The sequence below is a fragment of the Panicum virgatum genome, chromosome 9N, assembly GCF_016808335.1.
Source record: "Panicum virgatum strain AP13 chromosome 9N, P.virgatum_v5, whole genome shotgun sequence".
NCBI classification, from domain to species: Eukaryota; Viridiplantae; Streptophyta; class Magnoliopsida; order Poales; family Poaceae; genus Panicum; species Panicum virgatum.
Window position 1 is genome coordinate 77,996,935 of NC_053153.1, and position 23,102 is coordinate 78,020,036.

General features: G+C 51.5%; 2 protein-coding genes and 1 long non-coding RNA gene across 6 annotated transcripts; 2 read left to right on the top strand and 1 right to left on the bottom strand.

Moving 5' to 3' along the window:
- Positions 1-12: 12 nt before the first annotated feature.
- Positions 13-425, bottom strand: LOC120687933. Its single transcript, XR_005680911.1, has 2 exons — positions 309-425; positions 13-229 (listed from the first exon to the last, which is right to left on the bottom strand). It is a non-coding gene; the product is annotated as an uncharacterized LOC120687933 (long non-coding RNA).
- Positions 336-4,245, top strand: LOC120687932 (protein PAM68, chloroplastic-like). Of its 4 annotated transcripts, none has more exons than XR_005680909.1 (2): positions 336-1,501; positions 3,864-4,244. XR_005680909.1 is itself a non-coding variant. In XM_039970027.1 (2 exons), the coding sequence occupies exon 1, from the start codon at positions 486-488 to the stop codon at positions 1,095-1,097; it is 612 nt and encodes a 203-aa protein (XP_039825961.1). In that variant the 5' UTR covers positions 336-485; the 3' UTR covers positions 1,098-1,117; positions 3,864-4,245. The 4 variants fall into 4 exon arrangements, 2 of the variants coding, with proteins under 2 accessions (XP_039825961.1, XP_039825960.1); XR_005680910.1 differs by having other exon boundaries at positions 336-1,276; positions 1,361-4,241; XM_039970027.1 differs by having other exon boundaries at positions 336-1,117; positions 3,864-4,245.
- Positions 4,246-4,645: 400 nt separating this feature from the next.
- On the top strand, positions 4,646-7,239 carry LOC120687931 (subtilisin-like protease). Its single transcript, XM_039970025.1, has one exon. The coding sequence runs from the start codon at positions 4,695-4,697 to the stop codon at positions 6,996-6,998; it is 2,304 nt and encodes a 767-aa protein (XP_039825959.1). The 5' UTR covers positions 4,646-4,694; the 3' UTR covers positions 6,999-7,239.
- Positions 7,240-23,102: the final 15,863 nt, after the last annotated feature.

Sequence of the window (23,102 nt, forward strand, 5' to 3'; positions counted from 1 at the left end):
AATCTTAAGAGCTGGGCTCTAAACAAGTTGAGATAATTTAATATGATTTCAAGTTAAAAATATACAAGAGACAAGTTGGATTTTAAAGTTAAATCAATAGAATCGTAATCCGTTGCCACTCATGCTTACAAGTAGCTTGACTGACACAAGTTCCAAAAGGATTGACGCTTGACTCGCCTTCTTCAGAGAATCCCTTGTCCACAGCTCCTAGGTCTTGAGAATCTCATTCCTGCGTTAGACAAGAAATTTTGAACATAGTTTTCAAAAAGGAAATTCTGAACACAACATGCGTTTGGGAAGGCCTGAACCGAACGGCGCTTCTTGTTCGTCGAGGAACCGTGGCCTCGACCTCGAGTCCTCGACCTGGATGCCTCACACATGACACACTGGCGCGTGCCGCCTGGAGCCTGTCCGATTCGCCTGTTAGAGATAAGATGCCCCGTTGCTGTAGCAAGTGATTTTGGCTTGAAACGGGGCTCTCGCCAATGGAGCTGCCGCTCGCCCCACACGCCGCCCTCCTCTCCTGCGGCTCCGCACCCTTCGTCTTCGGGCTCCGCTCCCACTCCGCCGCTCCGAGCCGCCGCGCCTCGCCGCTCCAAGCCCGCAGGAACAAGAACTACCGGAGCGACGCGGACGCCGGCGGCGCCGCGGAGCCCAAAATCATCACCCTCGGCCGGCCGGGGAAGAGCCGGCGGCGCCGCAACAGGAAGAAGCAGCCGCAGAAGGATGAAGCCGACGACGATGAGGAGGAGGACGACGACGACGAGCGCGACGCGACGATCCCGGAGGTGGTGACGAACCGGATGATGCGGCGCGTGGGGGTGTCGGTGGGCGCGCCACTGGCTCTGGGCGGCGGCTTCTTCCCGGTGTTCTACTACCTCAAGGCGGTGCAGAAGGTGGACGTGCCGACGTGGATCCCCTTCGGCGTGTCCTTCGTCTTCTTCGGCGCCGCGCTGCTGGGGGTCAGCTACGGCATCGTGTCGGCGAGCTGGGACCCCGCCAGGGAGGGCTCCCTGCTCGGCTGGACCGAGGCCCGCCGCAACTGGCCCGTCTTCTGGGACTCGCTCCGGGGGCGCTCGCCTCCTCGCCGGGGATAGGATAGCTAGAGCTAATCAAGGCCAGTAATCCACCCTCTTATCTTTGCTACATTTTATACAGTACTTGTCATGTGGCCATTCTTGCAGAGTTGCTGTAGATGTAGAGTGTTCTTGCGTTGATTTTTTCAGGCTACAACTCGTTCGTCTGATAGTACCTCATTGCATCGATCATGCTACACGTAGGTGACCAGTTCACGCCTGTAGTAAAGATGAAATCAGTGCTGGACTTCAATGGATTCTTTGATCTTGGCATTGCAAATTAGGCTGGGAGACGGTTCATCTGTGCGACTGCTCTGCCAATCCAACAGCACCGCGCCGTCGTCGTGCGGGGCAGCAGCCATTGCTCGGCTCGGCGTTGTTCCTTCTGCGGGAGTCCAATGATGCCGTGCACTCTTACTCTCTTAGTAAGGCAGCCGATGAGCCTGTTGAAATTCGTTCAAACGTTTGTTTAAAATAACACTGTTCAAACACCGTGCACGATTCAATTCGTTTTCTCCTTCTCCTTTCCTTTCCCTTATTGTACTCGTATCTTATTGCCTTTTCTTTCGCGCTGCTCAAACCTGCATATCTTATTGCTAGTCTAATAACGAGCTAGTGACATCGATCTCTTGGCTTTGTCATAAGGATTAAGGGGAACAGACAAAAGTCCATCTACATACAACATTAGTTCACGTGCACGTGAACTAATGTTGTATGTAGATGGACTTGTTGTCTGTTCATGTGGTGAACAAATAAAGGTAACAACCAAGGGATCATTCTGAAATTAGATTATGAAAAGATTTATGATAGAGTTAGTTTCGAGTTTTTGGAAGATCTTTTGTCTTCTAGGGGTTTTGGTGAGAGATGGAGGAGTTGGATTAGACAAGTGGTTAGGGGGGGGGGGTCCAATTTGCATTAGAATCAATGATGAAAATGGCGGTTACTTTCGGCCAGGTAAAGGCTTGAGACAAGGTGACCCTCTATCTCCCTTACTTTTTAACCTCGTTGCTGATGTCTTCACTAGGATGCTAATGAAGGCAGCTACAGAGAGTCTGATACTCTGATCACTGGCCTTTTATCGGAAGTGTGTGAAGGGGGGAATTATCAGCCTTCAGTATGCTAATAACACCCTCCTCTTCCTCCAAAATGATTTGGATAAAGCTAGAAATCTAAAGTGGCTTTTAGTCTGCTTTGAGCAGCTTTCAGGCCTAAAAATTAACTATGACAAAAGTGACCTAATCGCTATTGGTTTGGATGAAGAAAGAGAGAATGATATGGCCAAAATCTTTTGCTGTAAAACTGATCAGCTTCCTTTCAATTACCTTGGTGTGCCTCTACACCATAGTAAGCTGAAGAGAGAGCATTTAGTGGTAGATAGGTTATTAAGAGGATTTCTGGTTGGAAGGGAATACTCCTATACTATGGTGGGAGGCCGACTCTACTAAAATCTTGCTTGGCAAGTATTCCAATTTATTTAATGTCTGTAATTAAGTTTCCAAAGTGGGCCACTAAAACAATTAACTCACAATGAGCCATTTCTTCTGGGGCAACACAGAAGAAAATCACAAGTACCATCTAGCTAATTGGCAATTGGTCTCTCAACAAAAAGAGCTAGGAGGTCTAGGAGTCCATATTTGAAGAACCTTAATATGTGCTTGTTAGCTTCCTGGATCCAGAGATATCACCTAAGTGATTATGTGCTCTGGAAGGATATTGTTGACTACAAATATATGATCAATCACCCTAACATTTTTTGTTGTCTCGACAATGGAACCTCCCCTTTTTGGAAAGGGGTTTTGTGGGCGGCTCAGGCTGCTAGAATTGGCTACTGCTGGAATATTGGTAATGGTCGTAGGGTCAGGTTTTGGGAGGATCAGTGGTTTGGTAGCTCTAGTCTGGCTGTCCAATACTGGCCTCTTTATATCATTTGTAATGAAAAAAGGATAACGGTTGAGAGAGTCTGGGATAATGCCAATTTAAGGCTTACCTTTAGAAGAGCGGTTTCGGAGAGCTAGATGTTGATGTGGGAGGAGTTATGTCAAATAGCTTGTAACATGGTGGATAATGATGATGACATCATTTGGAAGTATGTGTTATATTGTGATCCAAATTCAGCCCCCCACCTCCCACCCCTGGCGCGGTCCGGTTCATATACCCTTTAGGGTTTGCTCCTCGTTGTTTTATTCCTCTTGTAAGCCGCAGTAGGCGTTGCAAACACACAGCCGATGTATCGAAGATTTGCTGGCTGGCGCCCGTGGTTTTTTTCCCTTCCACATTGGAGGGGTTTTCAACGTTAAATCCTCGTGTCTCTTGTGGTTGATCTTGTTGTCCTTCATCGTTTGTTCGCCGTCGATTCTAACAGTATGAGTCTAAAGGTACATATTTGGTTCATTCCCTTTATTCTATTGTGAATTCTAGGAGGGTAATTCTAGTCTATGAGCCTGCAGTTTGGAAGCTAAGTATTCCACCTAGGATACATATTTTCTGTGGTTGCTATCCAAAAACAAACTCCTGACTAGAGACAACCTGGGTAGAAGAAGAGAGCTCGATGATCAAATTTGCTTATTTTGCTGTGAGGCAGAGTCGGTTAACCACCTATTTTTTGAGTGGTGTGTTGCCAAATTGGTTTGGCTGGAAATTTCTGCCATTGTGGGAAGAAGGATTGGGATGGATTTTGAATCCATTGCCCGCTGGTGGGTGAGCAATAATAAGAATGAAAATCTGAATTGTGTCTGTGCTACTGTGCTCTGGGCTCTTTGGAAACTAACGAATGGTTTGTGCTTTTAGGGGAAAACTTGGCGTGGCGAGGAACCAGTACTAGGGGCAGTGGCAAGGATGCTGGACAGGTTGAGGCCTCTGTTCAAGGAGAAAGAGCTCAGAGATGGACTGCTTCATTGGGGCTCTGGCGCAGCTTGGGCCAAGACTGCCGAGAATTGTGTGGATGAACAGTTCAGAGTCGGTGACATCTTCTTCTACGCAGTCCCATCAGGGCTCCGGCGTTGCACCCTATTCCGCAGACTTTTGCCGATCTCTTGTTCTCTTTCTGGTAGCACGAGAGTTGCTCCAGCTAAACTTGTATCGAGCGGGCAGGCTTAAAACACTTCTCTTTCACGCTCTAAAAATCGTGTACAGAAACCTTTTCTCTAAAAAAAAGTTGACCTGACCGCCTCACCGGAGTTCGGCTGTCGATGGGTGGCCGCCGAGGGAGACCCCATTCTACCACCCCTCGCAGTCCTCAGGAACGAGCGCTCTCCTCAGGAACGAGGGCGACGCGAAAGGGACATGGTGGAAGACGAGGAAGGTGTCGATGGGAAAGGGTTTTCGGATAAGGTCGCAGTGCATGTGGTAGAAGCAGACCGGCCGTAGCTGTTTTACCTGTTGGCCTCATGCATCCGCAGGCTGATAGTTCTGACTTCACAAGTCGTCGGTCGTCGCCAACGTGGGCTCCCCGTCGAAGTCTTCGGGCCTACACGGGTCTGCTGCGGCGCCGTTCTCACAACGGCAACAGCCTCGCTCATTGGAGACGTCGTTATAGTAGACTAGTCCAAACAGCTGCAGTCTGACACTATTAGGACAAAATATTTTGGCAATACGACAACTCAGCTATATGAGAAGTGGATGCTTGGAATCCTCGCAGCACAGCATGGTCAGGCGGTCAGCGAAGCAGCAATGGGAAGCTCCGAGCTCTCGCACTCGGTGTTCTCCCTTGCTCCATTCCTTCTCCTCCTCGCTGCCCTGGCCGAGGTGGCCGGCGCTGAGCTCGCCACTTTCATCGTCCACGTGCAGCCTCAGGAGGGGCAGGTGCTCGCTTCCGCCGCCGATAGGCACGCCTGGTACAGGTCGTTCCTGCCCGAGGACGGCCGGCTCGTCCACGAGTACCGCCACGTCGCCAGCGGCTTCGCGGCCCGGCTGACCCGGGAGGAACTCGACGCGCTGTCCGCGGTGCCCGGCTTCGTGGCCGCGGTCCCGGACGAGACGCACGAGCTGCACACGACGCACACGCCCCTCTTCCTCGGGCTGGACGCCCACCAGGCCCAGATGGCCAACCGCAGCTCCGAGCGCGGCGCCGGGGTCATCGTCTGCATGCTCGACACCGGCGTCTTCCCGACCCACCCCTCCTTCGCCGACGACGGCATGCCGCCGCCGCCGCCCAGGTGGAAGGGGCGCTGCGACTTCACCGGTGGCGCCGTGTGCAACAACAAGCTCATCGGCGCCCGCTCCTTCATGTCCAACGACTTGCGGGTTCAGCCGGTCGACGACGCCGGGCACGGCACCCACACCGCGAGCACGGCCGCGGGGGCCGTCGTGCCAGGCGCGCAGGTCCTCGGCCAGGCCGCGGGTGTCGCCGCCGGGATGGCCCCCCGCGCGCACGTCGCCATGTACAAGGTGTGCAACGAGACGAACTGCCTCAGCTCCGACATCCTCGCCGGCGTCGACGCCGCAGTGGGTGACGGCTGCGACATCATCTCCATGTCTATCGGCGGGCTGTCGAAGCCGTTCTACCGCGACACCATGGCCATGGGGACGTTCGCCGCCGTCGAGAAGGGCGTCTTCGTCGCCATGTCAGCTGGCAACTCTGGCCCGAACGTCAGCTCCGTGACCAACGAGGCGCCGTGGATGCTCACCGTCGCCGCGAGCACAATGGATCGCTCGATTCGCTCGACGGTCCGCTTGGGGAACGGCGTCCTCCTCGACGGCGAGTCGGTCTACCAGCCGCACGTCCCGGACTCCACCTTCTACCCGTTGGTCTACGCTGGCGCTAGCGGGAAGCCGTACGCCGAGTTGTGCGGCAACGGCTCGCTGGACGGCTTGGACGTCGGCGGCAAGATAGTGCTCTGCGAATACGGGAGAGGGCCGAGGCAAAACATCTCGAGGATCTTGAAAGGCGCGGTGGTGCGGAGTGCCGGCGGCGCCGGCATGGTCTTGCTGAACACATTCGCCCAAGGCTACACCACGCTCGCCGCCGCGCATGTCCTCCCGGCGTCGCACGTCGACTACGCTGCCGCCGCCGCCATCAAGTCCTACGTCAGTTCCACGGCGAACCCCACGGCACAGATCCTCGCCGGGGGAACAATACTCGGCACGTCGCCGGCTCCATCGATCGCCTTCTTCTCCTCTCGCGGGCCTAGCCTCCAGAACCCCGGCATCCTGAAGCCTGACATCACGGGCCCCGGCGTGAACGTGCTCGCCGCGTGGCCGTTCCAGGTAGGTCCGAAGACGGCGCCTCCTCCCCTCTCGGGACAGACCTTCAACGTCGACTCCGGCACGTCCATGTCGGCGCCCCATCTCAGCGGCATCGCGGCGTTCATCAAGAGCAAGCACCCCGATTGGTCGCCGGCGGCGATCAAGTCGGCGATCATGACCACCGCCGACGTCACCGACCGTGCCGGCTACCCCATCCTCGACGAGCAGCGCGAGCCGGCCGGCTTGTTCGCCACCGGCGCCGGCCACGTCAGCCCGGAGAAGGCCGCGGACCCTGGCTTAGTCTACGATATCGCCGCTAGCGACTACATCGGCTTCCTCTGCGGCCTCTACAACAGTCAGAACGTCTCGGTGATCGCGCGAAGGCCCGTCGACTGCTCGGCCGTCGCGGTGATCCCGGAGAGCATGCTGAATTACCCGTCGATCTCGCTCGCGTTCGAGCGCACGAGGAACTGGGGCACGCCGGTGACGGTCGAGCGCACAGTGAGGAACGTCGGGGAGGTGCCGGCGGTGTACTACGCGGCGGTCGACATGTTCGACGGCGATGTGACCGTCGACGTAGCTCCACGGGAGTTGGAGTTCTCCGAGGAAAACCAGGAGCAGAGGTTCGAGGTGGCCGTGTGGGCGAGGCGGAATGGCGCCAAGGTGGTGCAGGGCGCGCTCCGGTGGGTGTCAGACACGTACACCGTCAGGAGCCCCATCTCCATCTCCTTCCTCTGATACCACTCCTGTATCTTCATCTTTTTTTTTAAAAAAAAAGGATTTTTATTCCATTCAATCCCACTACACATTCTTCGCCTTGGCTGCCACTAGCTAAGTCCTACGGGGCGTGTTTAGTTTAGTTTAATGACAAGCATCGCCATGTCACAGTCTATGCGTGACTGTTGTTTGGTTCTTGTTAAATGCCTTATAGGCACCATATCCTATAGAAACCAATATCCTTATGCAAACTTTAGAAACTCCAACAGAGGCTACTGGATCCCCATCCGAGGGCACCGATCCGAGCTGGGCACTTTTTCATTTAGGCGCCCGCCTCACCCCCCCTGGCCTGCTCCTTTCGCAAAAAAACCCCCTAACGCCTCCGTTCCGTCTGGGCGAGGAAGCGCCGTTCCGCTTCCGTTTCCTCGGTGCGAGGCGAGCGAATCACCCCGGCCTAGGTCTTCCGCCGGTGGACTCATCGCCTCCCTCGGCTCGCCGCCTCCCTCAGTCCCCCGCCGGCTGCCTCGGGACGCCGCCTCCTCCCTCGAGCTGCCGCCGCCGCCGTCGGACCGTCGCCTCCCTCAGGCCGCCACCTCCTCCGTCGGGTCGCAGCGTACTCTCTGGAGCCGCCGCCTCTGGAGCCGCCGCCTCCCTAGAGCCGCTGCCATGTCTGCTTTGCTAGCTGAACCTTGTCTCCACCAAATGTGTTCTGTCATTTGAAATGATGAGATTGATTTATGTTCAGTCCATTTGTAAAATAAGAAATGATGAGATGTAATTGTGTTGTGTCATTTGAAGAGATTTAGATTGAATTGTATTCTGTAATGACAATGACTCAAGTGCAATCAAAATTGGTTGAATATTCAGAACAAAATTGGTTGAAATTGGTTTAAACAACCAACTAAGCACGAGAGCAGGGTTCAAATGTTAAAGCATTATCTTTATGGTGGTTTGGCATAATTAATGAGTCATTCTCAGACATACTCAGAGAAAGAAATAATTTTCTCAATAACCGTAGAGAAGTAGTTTTCAAGATTTAGAGCAGTATTTGTTTAATGACATGAGAGTAAAAGTAATACTACAATTTCAGCTCACTCAACCTGACATTCTGACCTTATTCAATTTTTCATTCCTATCTCCAACTCTAGCATGCATTTGTCCCTGCAACATTCTAGTGTACAGAAGTTGAGCAAGGTTACCAACAAGTCATTAGAAACAACTCAAAAAGAGACTACTACAAATGGAATATTTGAAGTAGAAACCAATGCACCAATCCAGCTTTCACTGATCAGGGTCAGTGTTCAGATATATGCCTAGCTGGACCAATCGGTCACCACTGCCCACAATTAATTATATGCTCACCATTGCTAAGAAATGTGAGAGATTTAGCCTCAAAATGATCAGAAAGGAATTAAATCAGATGGGCCTCCAATCTGCAGAGCATGAAAAACATAAATGACAAATGTGTCTCCTTCACATTTCACATTCAGTAAATGAGTCCAACTGTTCTGAAACTGATAGTGAAGCAAACTCAAATACAAATATGGTTCACAACTCACATTTAAATAATTATTACAAATTGGCTCACCTAGTAGCAATAAGTTTACACTAATTTGAAATGTAAAAGCATGGTCCTAGTAGCAAGGTAACCTACAGAACATTGTTTGGGCAATTGCGTGTATCATGATCCACTAGTTGCTTGCATTTTCGACACTTCCTTTTTTTTAGGCTCCTTCTTATCCTTGCTCCTCCTAATTCTTTTGGATCTCCCTTTCGACCTAATATCGTTTGGTGGATGTATATCGACTTCAGTTGGAATTCTATTACCCAGGAAAGATTCATATTCTTCTTGTTTATCAACTCTCGTAGCAGGCGTGATCTTCTGGAGAGGTTCTACTAGGTTCGATAAACTAGAATATAAAAAGCCCATCCCTTGTTCAGAGGTCTTGGCCATTTGGATAATATCTTCAAACTTGTTGTGTGATTCTGAAATCTTTTTCCGCATTGCCACCTCCCTTGGATCCTTCGGCTTTTCATCCAGTAGGTTACCTTCATCATCATAGAATAGTTCCTTGTAAAATTGAAGTGCTCATTAAGACTGAAGTGCTCATTAAGACTGATAGTATAAAACAAAAAAGGGGTTGTACAGAATGAAACAAAAATACCAAAGGAAAAAAATTGTATGAGCAGATAAGAAAATCACTCGATGCCTAGCAATTGTTCTAAGCTGTTAAGGAAATAGTAGATGAACTTACTGTTGTCCTCAAATATTGTGGTGTGCTTGGACGTCTAGGGTGGGCTTCAACTCCGACGTCGACGGTAAAGCCAGCATGATCATCCACTGCATGCACGCAGCCAAGTTAGTAGTGATCAGATTGATTTTGATCAAAGAAAGCAATGCCGGCATGAATGGATGCACTACCAACGCTGAAGTTCGCGTCGCGGGCGGCCGCCGGCTCCATGGCGGACAGCAGCTCCATGGCGGCGAGCAACTCCATGGCGGACGTTCGGCTTTGAAACACAGGAGCGACCAGGCTGTTGGAGTTGGCGTTGATTCCCGATGATGCATCTCCCAACTCCATGGCGTTGCGGGTGGGCGCCGGCTCCATGGCGGACGGCGGGACCACGAACGAGCTCGTACCCGAGGGAGGCGGCGTTGCATGAGTCGCGGCACCCAGAACGTCGCCTAGGGCAGGCACGTTCCGTGACTCCGCCAGTCCGCCGCCCTTCTCGCCACGGACAACACCTAGGGCTTCGTTCTTCCTGGAGCTCGAGGGCCGGCGGCACGTAGGCCAGTGCTGGAGCTCGAGGCCGGTGGCACCTAGGGCAGTGCTGGAGCTCGGCGGCAACTAGAGCAGGAAGCGGCGTCACCTGTGCCTCGTCTCACGGATCGGCAGAGAAGCCGAAACAAATCATGCGACACTCGTGACGGAACGGCGGGAAACGGGACGGGACGGAACGGAACGGACGGGGTGGAACGGAACTGACAGAGGGGGGATTTTTGACAAAATCGCAGGCCAGGTGGGGGGATGAGGCGGGCGCCTAAATGAAAAAGTGCCCAGCTCGGATCGGTGCCCTCGGATGGGGATCCAGTGGCTTCTGTTGGAGTTTCTAAAGTTTGCACAAAGGTATTGGTTTCCATAGAATATGGTGCCTAAATTATATTCTGATCCACCTGTCATGGACTCATTGTTTTGACAAGTGGTGTCGAAACAATTGTTTTTTTTGTTCGCGAAAGGGAAATTATCCATACAGTCACACACCCACGTTGAGAAAGAAGTTTGTCGATGCGCTGTAATGTTGGTCATCATCCAAATATGGCCCTAATCGAATCAAATAAGTGACCGTACTTCTAAGAGCAAACCTAGAGTTCCTGATGGAAAATTTCAAAAATATTATGAGCCCATTACGGCTACCATTTTGTACCAGGATGATCGAGGAGTGCTATGCAAGATGTAATGAGTTAGACTCGAAACCTAAACTGCAGTTGGTCTCTTGATGTAGAGGCCGGATCTTGTATCCGTTGTCTAAAAAAAGACTCGAAACCTAAGCGGCTAAACCCGCACCCCAACAGAAGCTCTCTCTGCGACTCCAAATGTAGACTCCTCTGAATTGTACCTTAAAATACACCAAATCCTACTATCCTGCGCTGTTTCTCGCCTGATCCTTGTGACGGAAAACTGCAATCAGCTAGTATCCTCTGAAATCTGAACTGGCTGCGGCAGCGGTTCGATCTCTCCCGTCCTGTCCGCAACTCGCCACACCCCCGTACCTTGTATCTGATGGACTGAAGATTCCCAGAATGCCAGTAGAACTCACCCTCGACAGCAGCCGTGGTAGACTGGTAGTCGAGGGGGCGTCTATTCCTCGCTCGCGCGAGCTCGCGCCGAGCTGTCGCAGCTACGCTCCGCCCCCCGCTCCCCCGCCTTCCTCCGCCTCCCAGGCTCCGGCGCCGCCCTCGGCGCCTCCGCCGCCGCCCTCCGCCGCCGCCTTCCCTAACCGAGCTCGCCGCCGCGCGCCGCCGCCTTCTCCTCGCCCCCGCCGCCGGCCCCGCCCACCGGTTATCCGGCCCCGCCCGGCCGGCGGCGCTACCGCGCCGCCGCGCCCTCCGCCGGTCGATCCGCCGCCACCGCCTGGCCGCCGCCGCCCCCGACCCCTCCTCTATTGCCGGCGGCCATGGAGCCGCCCCGCCCCCCAACAACCCGAAATGATAAGGCCGCCACCGCCCTCCACCACCCCGGCCGCCGGCGACCTCGCCGGCGGCCGCTCCGCCCACCTACCACCCCTCCCCGGCCACCCCTCCCCTTCCCCTAGCTCGCAACCCCCGCCGGCGGGCGCTCTCCCCTCCCCTGCTCGAGGAAGACGATGAACAGGGCGAGCCGGGGGCTTCTGCGATGCGGCGCGATGAAATCGCGCGCGCTATGAATAGATCTCCCGGTAGTCGATGGAGTAGACGGCAACGGCCACGCTCGCGAGTGCAAAACTTTAGTGAAGTAGGACCAGTAACTGTAAGACACCCTGAGCGGCAGGCCGGTGGCGCATAACTTTGAACGTTTCATGAAGGCCCAGCGGTGGTGGTGCCGGCCGGTGGGCGGGGCCGCGAGGGTGATCTCCCGCTCGCGGGCCTTAATAATGACGGCTGAACGGCGGCGACCCACGGACTCCGAGCCCAACAGATGAAGGCGGCGGTCTGTTTGCTGGTGGGTGGGCTGGGTCACATCCGATTACAAATTACTCCAGCAGTAGTACTACAGTAAGCAGAGCCCAAATGACATTCATGTTGACTCGGCATCCAAATCGCTCGCTCGGAAATCGTAACCCAGCTGAAATTATATATTTGGAAAAAAAAAACAATCGTGCAAATGGAGCGTTTCCGTACCACAAGAACCCTCGGGGTTGAGAGATTTGTGTCGGTCGGTCAAATCCCGAGAACACATGACCCCCCACCGGCAATCCTGCAGCTCGTAGCTCCTGATCCGAGCTAGCGCCATTAGATCACTTTGCAGGGCTGCAATCCAGCGGCCAATGCAAATCTCATCTCGTCCGGGGCAGTTGAAACGCAGCCCGATTATAAATAATAAAACCCTAAACCCTCCGAGATCCAGATCCGTGCTACGCGGGCTCTCGCAGATCACCAACGGAATAAACAAGAGTGCAACCGACGCGAGCTATCAATGTTCGCCTCCCTTCCTTAAACAAGAGAAGATCCAAGGAAGGAGCGAGCTAGAAATCAATGCGAAATCGATCACTTGCTCCCTACTACTCCTGTGTGTAGATGCTGTGGGGTATAGAGTGTCTCGGATCCTCGGTGGCCTTGAGCCCGCCGCCTGCGCTCCACCGACGCAACCGCCATGAATAAACTGGCTAGCTACTCCAGGGGCAGAGCCGGTATGGCGACCTGCCCCTGGCCTATACTCCAGCAGTGTCAGTGTGGGCTCGCGGTGGACGGTGGGTTCAGCTCTGCCCCATTCCAATTCCTAATTCCATGTGGCCGTCGCCACCATACGAGCGAGGCCGTACCAGCTGCCGTGTGTGCCCTGCTCCCCGCCGCCAATCGTGCTAAGCTGTAGCTGTAGCAGGTGGTGCTCTTCCCGATGAAGCGCCTAGAAAGCCACTCATCTCGCATTGCTTTCTTTGCTGCATACATACAGTTGTTGTTGTTGTTGTATTGGTGATGTGATGACGAGAGTCTCGCGTGTTCAGAACTTTCAAGTTACCTACCCGCCCGATAAATGCTCTCGTGACGTGCCGTACGGAAACCGATCTCCAAAGAACTCTAAATTTAAGCATGTTTGATCTGAAGCAATTTGAGAATAGGTAACATACTAGAAAAATTTTCCTGGGTAAGTGTGTAGAGAAAAATGTGTGCTGATTTGCGAGAGCAGTCTGTATCCTAAAATTGGACGTTACACAGTGCGTGCTCAATCCTGGGTGAAAGGACGTCTCCTAGTACTGATTGATGCTCTGCTACCGGTACCGGTGCCGCGCCGTTTCCAACGAATGCGCTGTGATCTATCGCGTCTCGCAGCGGCAGCGCCCAAGGAAGGGAGGACGCGCACGTACGATCATCGTCGCCTTCTCTTCCGTTCCGTTGTCTTTCGAAAGAAAAAAAAAATCCATGGGCATTCATCAGCGCGTGCCCACCACGTACGTACGGATTCATTCATCCATCTGCCGGCGCGGCACGCGTACACGCACGCTCTCGAGCAAGCAAGCGACATGGTGATGCTGCCAGCTGCCTTGGCTTCCTAACCACAAGCTAGCGGCGCTTTTAACGAACAAGGAGCCCTCGATCCCGCCTGATTCCGCGCGCGCGCAGGGCCAGCAGCGAGACCTGGCGCAGACACAGGCGCGGCAGCGCGTGTGCGTCGTCATCCATCCCGCCCGTGCTTTTCTCAGGTTGGCAAAGGGGGGGCCGCGCTTTCGGCGCCATCGGCGTCGCTTGCCAGTTGCCATCGCCACGGCTGCGGCTGCGGCTGCGGCCTGCCTCGGCGGCCCGTGGACGCGACACGCGCATGTGACCGCGAACCCAGGCGCGGCGGCGGCAGCGCGCCAGTCACAGTGTGTGTACGTACGTGAGACTGTGAGAGATGCTGCTCTCCGGTGGTCCGGTCCGGCCGACGGCCGCCCTCCGTCTCTTTCCCACGGCGCGGCTGGGCTCGGAGGCCCCTCGGATTTCAGTCAATGATCTGACCATTTGTTGCGTTGCGTTGCGCCCTCTCCTCTGCTGGCGGGCGCCTACACGTGATGGTACCAATCCTAGTATATCCGCGGTAGAAATACAATACTACAATGGATGCGGAACAGCAGGAGAGGCCCACGTGGAAATGGGGATGGGGCTAACTGTCTGAGACTATCCACACCCCATCTCCTCTACATTTCAACTCTAAAAAGAATATTCCTGTCTGGTCAGCGAGATTCTCCCCCCTACACCAACTTATCCCGCACTCCATCTACTCCAGATTTTTACTCCATACCCCACCATCAATTACTTTATATTATAAACTCAACCACCCCTCCCTTCCCCACTCCGCCCATGGCAGCGGCGAGCTCTGCCCTCGGCCCCACGTGATCTGCGCGCGGCGGCCGCGTCCGAGCTCCGCCCCACGCGCGTTCGCGCCGGCCACGAGCTCCGCCCGCGCCGCCGCCGCCCTCCGGGCCGGCCGCGCGCCCGTGCCCTCCGCGACGCGGCCTCGCTCGGGCCGGCGGTGCCGCCCCTGCCCTCCGCGACGCGGCCTCGCTCGGGCCGGCGGCGCCGCCCCTGTCCTTCGCGTCGTCGCCGTGCTCCGGGCCCGCGGCGCCGCCCCTCCCCTCTGCGTCGTCGCCGTGCTCCGGGCCGGCTGCGCGCCCCTCCCCTCTGCGCTGCGGCCTCGCTCGGGCCGGCGGCGCCTCCCCTGCCTTCCGCACCGCGGCCTGGCTCGGGACGGCGCCGCCGCCCCTGCGCTCCGTGTCGTTGCCGTGCTCCGGGCCCGCCTCCGCCGACCATCGTCCGGGGTCACCTCGTCATCCGCCTCCCGGCCCTCTCCTCTTTCCATTGGAGCGCAGGAGGATGCGGCCGTTGTGGGGCCCACAGCGGCACAGTGGATGGGGTGGACGCCGTACATGCGCTGCAGATGGAGGGGTGGGGCATTTCCCCAACCAATGGAGGGAGCGTAGAGTAGTGGGCTGCATTGATATCAACTCTAAATAGCAACTCTAAATGTTTGGGGGAGCACTGGAGGTGTGGGGTGCGGATAGTCTGATCGACCTGTCCACTTGGGGCGACACGCGACCACTGCCCCATGTGCCCAGCCCTGGAACACGGATCGCTGTGACTGTGAGCTGCCCAGCCCATGCTGCTGCTGTAAACAACGTTCAGCTGCTGTTTTTTTTTTGAATAAAACGTTCAGCTGCTGTTACCGAACGAACCTGCAGCTGTCACTAGCTTCATGGACCGGGTTCGATCGCTTTGAATTATTTTTTGAAGAAAAGATCGCTTTGGATTTGCTAATTGAGTTCCATTCCATCCATCCTCCCTCTCCGCCTCCGAATAATATCTTCTCCATCTTTTCCTATGGTCCAGCAAAGCGACGCAGCAGCGCCGAAGGGATCACAGGCAGACGCGCCCAGGGCGTGGTGGTCCACCTCACCTCCACCAGGCGCCGCTCGCTCCAGTGTACGGCCGTGATGACATACTGTGCGTCCGTAGTATGGCCTTGTTTGGTTTTGCAACAATCCTAGCGTGCACGCTTCCCAAAAAAACTCAAATGCATAGTATACTAAATGAAGTCTATTTGCAAAAAAAAATTTAGAGATGAGTATAACTTTTCGCGACGAATCTAATGACGATATTTAATCGATGATTTGCTACAGTAATGCTACAATAACCATTCTCTAATCGTGCGGTCAAATGCCTCATTAGATTCTTTAGAGTCACTAGCGCGGGGTTCTGAAGTTGATTTTGTAAATTAGGTTTGTTTGACACCGTAATTAGCGGTCAAAATAACACGAGGATAAAACCAAACAAAGTCAATGTATATACTGGTTGGTTGTATGCTGTTACTGCTGATGCGTGATGAGGTCCGCCATCCCAGGCGCTCTGTCCGATCCGCTTGCACCGCGCGCCCGGATGACGCGAGATATACGCTGCGCACACGGCAGCCGTACGCGTCCATGTCGTCACGGCCTCGTCCCCGGCCCGTTCCCGTTCCCGAGAGGCACCAAACACAGGGGAGCGTCATCCCCGCCGCTACCTGTGCAAGCGTGTCGTGAGCAGGGTTTTATTTCCCAACCGGTTTCCGGTAACCGCCGGGCTCCGGTTCCGGTTTACCGGACCGGTTTGACCGGTTACCGGTGGAAACCGGTTGAATTCAAATTCAAATTCAAATAAATTCAAATTTTTCCGTGCAACCGGTTCCGACCGGTTTACCGGCCGGTTTGACCGGTTTACCGGCCGGTTTTACCGGTTTACCGGTCGGTTTGACCGGTTTGAAATTCAAAAGCTCCCGTGCAACCGGTTTACCGGCCGGTTTTACCGGTTTACCGACCGGTTTGACCGGTTTACCGGCCGGTTTGACCGGTTTGATCGGTGGGCCTTCATGGGCCGGTCCATTTTTTTTCTTTTTCTTTTTTGATTTAACTTTAAATTCCCACAAACTATACTAAATGAATGAATTTTTGAGAAAATTTGACACCATTAGATTCATCACACCTTGAAGTATTTTTAGGAATTTTTTGGGAATTTTTCATTTTTTGAATTCAAATTTAAAATTTGAATTTTGGCCGGTTGGGTACCGGCCGGAACCGGAACCGGACCGGACCGGTTTGACCGGTAACCGGTCAAACCGGACCGGTTCCCACCGGTTTGGTTAACCTTGGTCGTGAGTCGTGACCGACACCGGATGGCCGTGGAGCGGCAGCAAGGAAGCGCACACATGCTGAGCATGCGCGGGCGGGCGCCGAAAGGGACGGGCACGGCACGGGTGGGTGGGTGGCGCGCACGCACGCGCGCCATTACACGGCGCGCGGGGGCTTGGACACTTGGTTTGGTTCGGATCACGGGGGCCTGCCCCGGGTTGGCCGTTCCCCTGCCCCCACTACCCACCCTCTCAACCGTCTTCCCCACTCGAAATCGCCACCTTTTCCTTCCTTGTTGAAATCCATCGATCACCTAGCTAGCTTTATGAAAGCCCCCAACACGTTTATGCTTTTGTTGAGGTTTCTGTAGATGGGATATACGTGGTGTGGTGCCCAGGGTTTTATTTCCCAACCGGTTTCCGGTAACCGCCGGGCTCCGGTTCCGGTTTACCGGACCGGTTTGACCGGTTACCGGTGGAAACCGGTTGAATTCAAATCCAAATTCAAATAAATTCAAATTTTCCCGTGCAACCGGTTCCGACCGGTTTACCGGCCGGTTTGACCGGTTTACCGGTCGGTTTGACCGGTTTGAAATTCAAAAGCTCCTGTGCAACCGGTTTACCGGCCGGTTTTACCGGTTTACCGACCGGTTTGACCGGTTTACCGGCCGGTTTGACCGGTTTGATCGGTGGGCCTTCATGGGCCGGTCCATTTTTTTCTTTTTCTTTTTTGATTTAACTTTAAATTCCCACAAACTATACTAAATGAATGAATTTTTGAGAAAATTTGACACCATTAGATTCATCACACCTTGAAGTATTTTTAGGAATTTTTTGGGAATTTTTCATTTTTTGAATTCAAATTTAAAATTTGAATTTTGGCCGGTTGGGTACCGGCCAGAACCGGAACCGGACCGGACCGGTTTGACCGGTAACCGGTCAAACCGGACCGGTTCCCACCGGTTTGGTTAACCTTGGTGGTGCCTCGGCCAGGGTAATGTCGCTGCTGGGGCGCTTGCCGTGTCCTCGCCGACGCTGACAAGTTGCGCCGCCATACGAGTCTTCGCTACACTTGTGGTCACCTAGAACAAGCCCTTGTTTAGTTGTAAAATTCAAAATTCCAAATCTATCACATCGAAAGAGAATTTTACATGCATGAAGTATTAAATCTAGATGAAATAAAAAAATAAATTGCATAGTTTGCTTGTAAATTGCGAGACGAATCTAATGAGTCTAATTAGACTATGATTAGACACTAAATTGCTATAGTAATTGCTACAGTACACATGCTTTAATGATGGATTAATTAGGCTCATTAGATTCATCTCGTAGTTTATAGACAAGTTCTGTAATTAGTTTTATAATTAGTCAATGTTTAATACTTAAAATATGTAAAGATTCCATTTCAGAAAATTTACGAACCCAACTAAACAAGACTGAATTGAATGGCCTGTGTCCGTTCACAGTCACAGTTACAGCACAGGACTGAATCCATCGTTTCACCGAAACCTACACAACAACCCAAATCCGGTCACCTTTAGTCCTTTACTGATCCTGAAAGATGCTTTCCCTTGTACTGCTTGCGGGTACATGGTATTGGTAGGTGAGTAACGAACTCGTCAGCCGTGAGCCCGTGACAGGGTGTGGTTGTACGCAGGGAGCGTCGCCAAGAATTGGGGGGCACTTCAGGCTCAGGTGGCAATGCGCATCCTGCTGACCGTAACGTCAAACATCGCTTTCGTGTCCTTGGCCTACTAATCACTACAACATGCAGGAAGATGACTGAAAAAGACACGCATTGGGGACTTTGGGTACGAGTAGTTTTTTAAAAAAAGTAAAAATAAAAGCGGTCTTGATCGTTAAAGGAGCACGGGATCATCACAGGAGCATATAGAAAGCTTAGCTCTTAAGCTCACTAGTTTGTTTCGTGCTACCCAAACTTGCGCTATTAGAGAATCTGCATGCATGGAGCACTAAATGAAGTTTATTTGCAAAACTTTTTTATGAATGGGTATAATTTTTCGTGACGAATCTAATGACGGTCATTATTTGATGTTTGACTACAGTGATGCTATAGTAACCATCCTCTAATCGTGCGGTCAAAGGCCTCATTAAATTCATCTCGCGAAGTAGTGCAGGGATTGTGGAGTTATTTTCGTAAACTGCCTTTATTTAGTATCTCTAATTATTGGTCAAAATTTGCGCTACTTGTTGTGGCAGAACCGCCTAAATTATCCCGGCTCAAGTGCGTAAACCATCACCATAAAGGCAACATTAGCTTAAACGCACTTCAAACGGAACAATTTTTGGTCTGTCGGGTAACGTCCCGATACAACCACCGATTCTCGGATCGAACAAGCATACCCCGCACGAAGGCGAGTTCAGAGATATTACAACCACACTTTTACAACACAGGCATATTAAAGATTACAAACCAGTTCAAAAGATTATTACAAAAACCAACTTAAGTAAAACAGTTATTCAAGCCATGATTATAAGTTCAGAGTCTAAACAGCGGAAGATGAAACACGATCTCTACGACACGTCGCCAAAAGTATACCAAGCTAGCCCAAGCCGGGTATCACTCGTCATAGTCATTGCCGGCCGAAGACGTATCCCATTCTACGGACCAGCCAGGAGGCAACGAGCAAGGATAGGTCAAGCTAGCGACCTGATCCTCAAAAGTCATACCTGAAAAAGGGTTTTCAACAGCAAGGCTGAGTATTCTAATACTCAGCAAGACTTAACCGACAACGGGTATAAGTAGCCCACCTTAGCTAGATTATGCAAGGCATTGTAAGGCTCTGGTTTTCCTTTGCTGAAAAGCAATAAAGAGTAGGTCCTTACTTTCAAGTTTTAGCTGCAAGATTCTAGTTGATTAACCATTCTATGTAAGTATCTACTAACCATTCATGGTGAAACTTATAAGCAAACATCAAGATTAATAAGAATATTGTTGCTCTTATTACTCTGTGTGGCAAAGAGATCAAGCAGTCTCATTTCATCGTGAGAGGCGGACGATTCTGAATCGAAATTCAACCTTGCAAGGGTAACCTAGCACACACGTCTGGAATACCGTCGGGTCATTCCCAAACAACCGTTAACCTTTCTTTCCGGCTTGTGGATAGTGCCACTCTCCCCGACTACAGGGCTCCAAGGCCGAACCTTGTCCCTAGAAGTCGTAGTGTTGCGCAACATAAAATAAAACCTATCCCTACTGAGAGAGTGGGAGGTATATCCACTCCCCGGTCCAATCGGCTACTAGGCTTGCCGCGTACCATATTTACGGCATGTGACTAGTACTTTCAAAAACTTAACCAGCACTACCACACACCGCGACCTTAGCAAGTTTATCAACACAGACGGGGTATCACATAAGGTCATGATATCGAGCACAACCCCGTCCGTAGTCCTTATATTGATAACAGAAAGTAAACAGGAAATTCCTATAAAGCTCGCGAGTGACAGGCGATCACTCGACTTTTACCGTTCCTATAAGCTTAGCAATTACTCGAACTCAAGTCTAGTGTTCAGTACATTGGTTCCTAGGATCATGCATCTAGGTTTTCAATTCAACTCCTATGAACTGTAAATGCACAAGTAAAATAATACAGTAAATGAAATTAATTTGAAGTATAGGTTATGTCCGGGGCTTGCCTTCTCGGTAGTTGTTAACTATTTCAGCGCTAGGCTCTTCCGAACTTTGGTTCGGGGCTTCAGTTAGTTCCGCAGTGTTCACTTGAGCTTCGAGATCACCTCCGTCAGAATCCGGAATCAACTCGTACGTCCCGTCTGACAAGGTAGTCGTATCTATATGTAATGCAAGAACAACATTATAAATAAACATGGGCAATCGTTTATAGAGTAGTTAAATAACAAATTTAACTACACAAGGCATCATGATCAACAGCACAAAAGAAGTTAACTAACTTCATAAAATGAGTGGTGGTGATTTCCTATACAATTAAGTCATGGTTTGTAAATAAATCAACAACTCAAAGTAAAAAATAGTAATAAAATCTACCAAAATTACACTAAACAGAACATGAACAAAGTAATCTACCCTACAAAAATCATATGAAGACATGTAACCATTTAATCACAATAAATCATTTATGCAGGCAACACCTAGCACAAGCTTGAATTATACAGACTAAAATATAGCAAAGTAGAAGCTCAAAAATTAACAGGAGATCTACACAGGTAAGATCTATCTACTGTGAATTTTTCATGATTTTATCTACACCGAAATAATTCTGAGAAAATAAATAAAACAGACAACAGATTAGCAAGATTTATATTTTAGCCCCTGATCTAGCCATGAACTAAGGCTCAAACTTCCTGGACAAGCTAACACACTCCAGAAGAACACTCAGGAATATTTTCATGATTTATTAAGAACAGAAACTATTTACCATGAATAAAGTCTATTAAACAAATATTAAATCAAATAAATAGCTACAACAAAGAACTGATCATGAAATTTTTATAGTAAAGCTAGTGTAACAAGAGTAAACTACCACCAAAATTTCAAAGCAATACAAGCTTTCAAGCATCAGATAAGAAAAAGATTAAAGAACAAGTAGTTATACACCTAGTAACACAAAACAACATCTACAGCAAAAACTTGCAACTAAGGCCTAACATATTCTGGTTCTACTGCATAGAGCTCTTCAAGAGGATTCCAAAACATCAAGATTTGCTATTTTACGAATTTTCTACGAATTGATCTAGAATTTCAAAGTTCACTGAAAAATATTACAAAGCAGTCCTTAGTGCACTATTCACATGAGTCTAGGTCTATTCAAATAACACCCTGAAGTTTTGTTTCTTCCACCCCGAGGTCCTTGGACCGGGTCAGAGAGAGGGGGCGGCGGTTGACCGGCGATTTCCCGGCGAGGGGCTCACCGGCGGCGAGAGTGGAGGGGTGCGTGAGCTTCACGGGTGCAAGGCGCACCTCTGGGTGGCCTAGGGTCGCGGGGAGAGGCTCGGAAGCGGCGGCTCGGCGGAGCAGGGCGGGTTGGCGGCGGAGGCGAGCGACGGCGAGGGTGCTCCGGTGAGGATTGGGCGAGGGGAAACGGTCTGGGAGTTGCGCGAGGGTGAGGCGCGGCTAATGGTGGGGGATGTAGGGGTGGAGCGGGTCTGGGTTGGCGGCTCCGCGGTGGGGTGGAGCTCGCCGGGGTTCAAGCGGGGCGGCGGCGGCGTTCTGCGGCGTGGGAGCGAGGAGAGCGAAGAAGGGCGGTAGGAATTGGTCTCTGGGGTATTTGTAAGCCCAGGGCGCTCGCTAGAAGGGGACGGCGCGCTCTGCAGCGGCCGTTCCACGGCGGCGTCGCGGTGGCGGCCGTCGGGGAGATTCTGGGCGCGGCGGGGGTGCGTGGCGAGGGGTGGAGGCTCCAGCGCGAGGCAACAGGAGGGGGAGGAGCTCGCCGGCGACGCGTGGGAGCCAGCGCACGGCGAAGTAATGGCCGGGAAAGCCGGGAAGGCGCTCCACGGCGGCGCTGTCGGTGGCCGGCGGCGAGAAGCAGAGCAGGGAGGGGGAGATGGTCATAAGGGCGATTTTGCAATTTCCAAAAGTTCCAGGGACTAAATTGTAAACCAGCGATAACTTTTAAACCAAAGCTCAAATGGAAAAGTGCCCAACATGAAAGTTGTTCAAAATTTCAAGATCTACAACTTTGATGTTGTGCAAAAATTTATTTGGCCAAAGCTTCAAGAGCTAAAATTAAAATTGTTGAAGGGATTTTGAATTCCAGGAAAATTGTCTTTTTCAACGTAAATTCACTACAAACATAGACTTACAAACAAAATTGGTTGCCCTGCAATAAATGCACTGAAATTTTGCACAAACACCCTCCATAAAAGCTATAAACACAAATAACTATATAAAGGACCTTGCATAAAATCATAATTACACATATAACCTTTCATAATTACAAAAAGATCCTTTTTAAGTAATTCAAGCACATGATGCATAGCAAACCTACACCATTACTGTGCAGGCACCTAATTAAAATACTGTGTAAACACCCGGGGTGTTACATGCTACTCATCAAACCAAACGTGTTGCCCCGTTTGGTTTCTTCCACGCTATTCTACGCTAGAGAAGAATCTCGCATGCATGATGTACTAAATAAAGTCTATTTGCAAAACCTTTTCAGGGATGAGTGTAACTTTTTGCGACGAATCCAATGATGGTAATTAATTGATGATTTGCTACAGTGATGCTACAGTAACCATCCTCTAATCGTGCAGTCAAAGGTCTCATTAGATTTTTCAGAGTCACTAGCGCGGGGGTTCTGAAGTTGTTTTTGTAAACTGGCTTTATTTAACACCGTAATTAGCGGTCAAAATATCACTATTCACTAGCATGGCACAAACCAAACGGGGTAATTTTTGCTCCTTGCCGGTCTGCTTCTTTATATCTTCTGCACTTGCCAGGCACTATTCCGACAGCCTGAATATACACAGTTGTACCACTTGTAAGTTGTAACGCGGTGTGGATGTTGTATTTGCTCCAATATTTTCCTCCTTTGCTCGTGCCAACCCACCCATATCCTAACTCGCAAACGTACGTGGAAATAACCAGCAGCTGATAGTCCGGCGAGGGCCAACTCGTTTCTTGTGAATTCTTTGGACGGTGGCCACTACTGCCAACCTTTTCATGACGCATTTATGTCTTCATTGGCTTTTCTTTTGCCAAAGACAACGCTGGTTAATTAGGGGGGAGAAAAATACTAGCAGGGTCGTCCAACTTCCAAACGAATTACACGTCCATTTGAGTATATAAAAA

Coding starts and splice junctions, on each gene's coding strand:
- LOC120687932 (XM_039970027.1), top strand. CDS start 486: ATGGAGCTGCCGCTCGCCCCACACGCCGCCCTCCTCTCCTGCGGCTCC.
- LOC120687931 (XM_039970025.1), top strand. CDS start 4,695: ATGCTTGGAATCCTCGCAGCACAGCATGGTCAGGCGGTCAGCGAAGCA.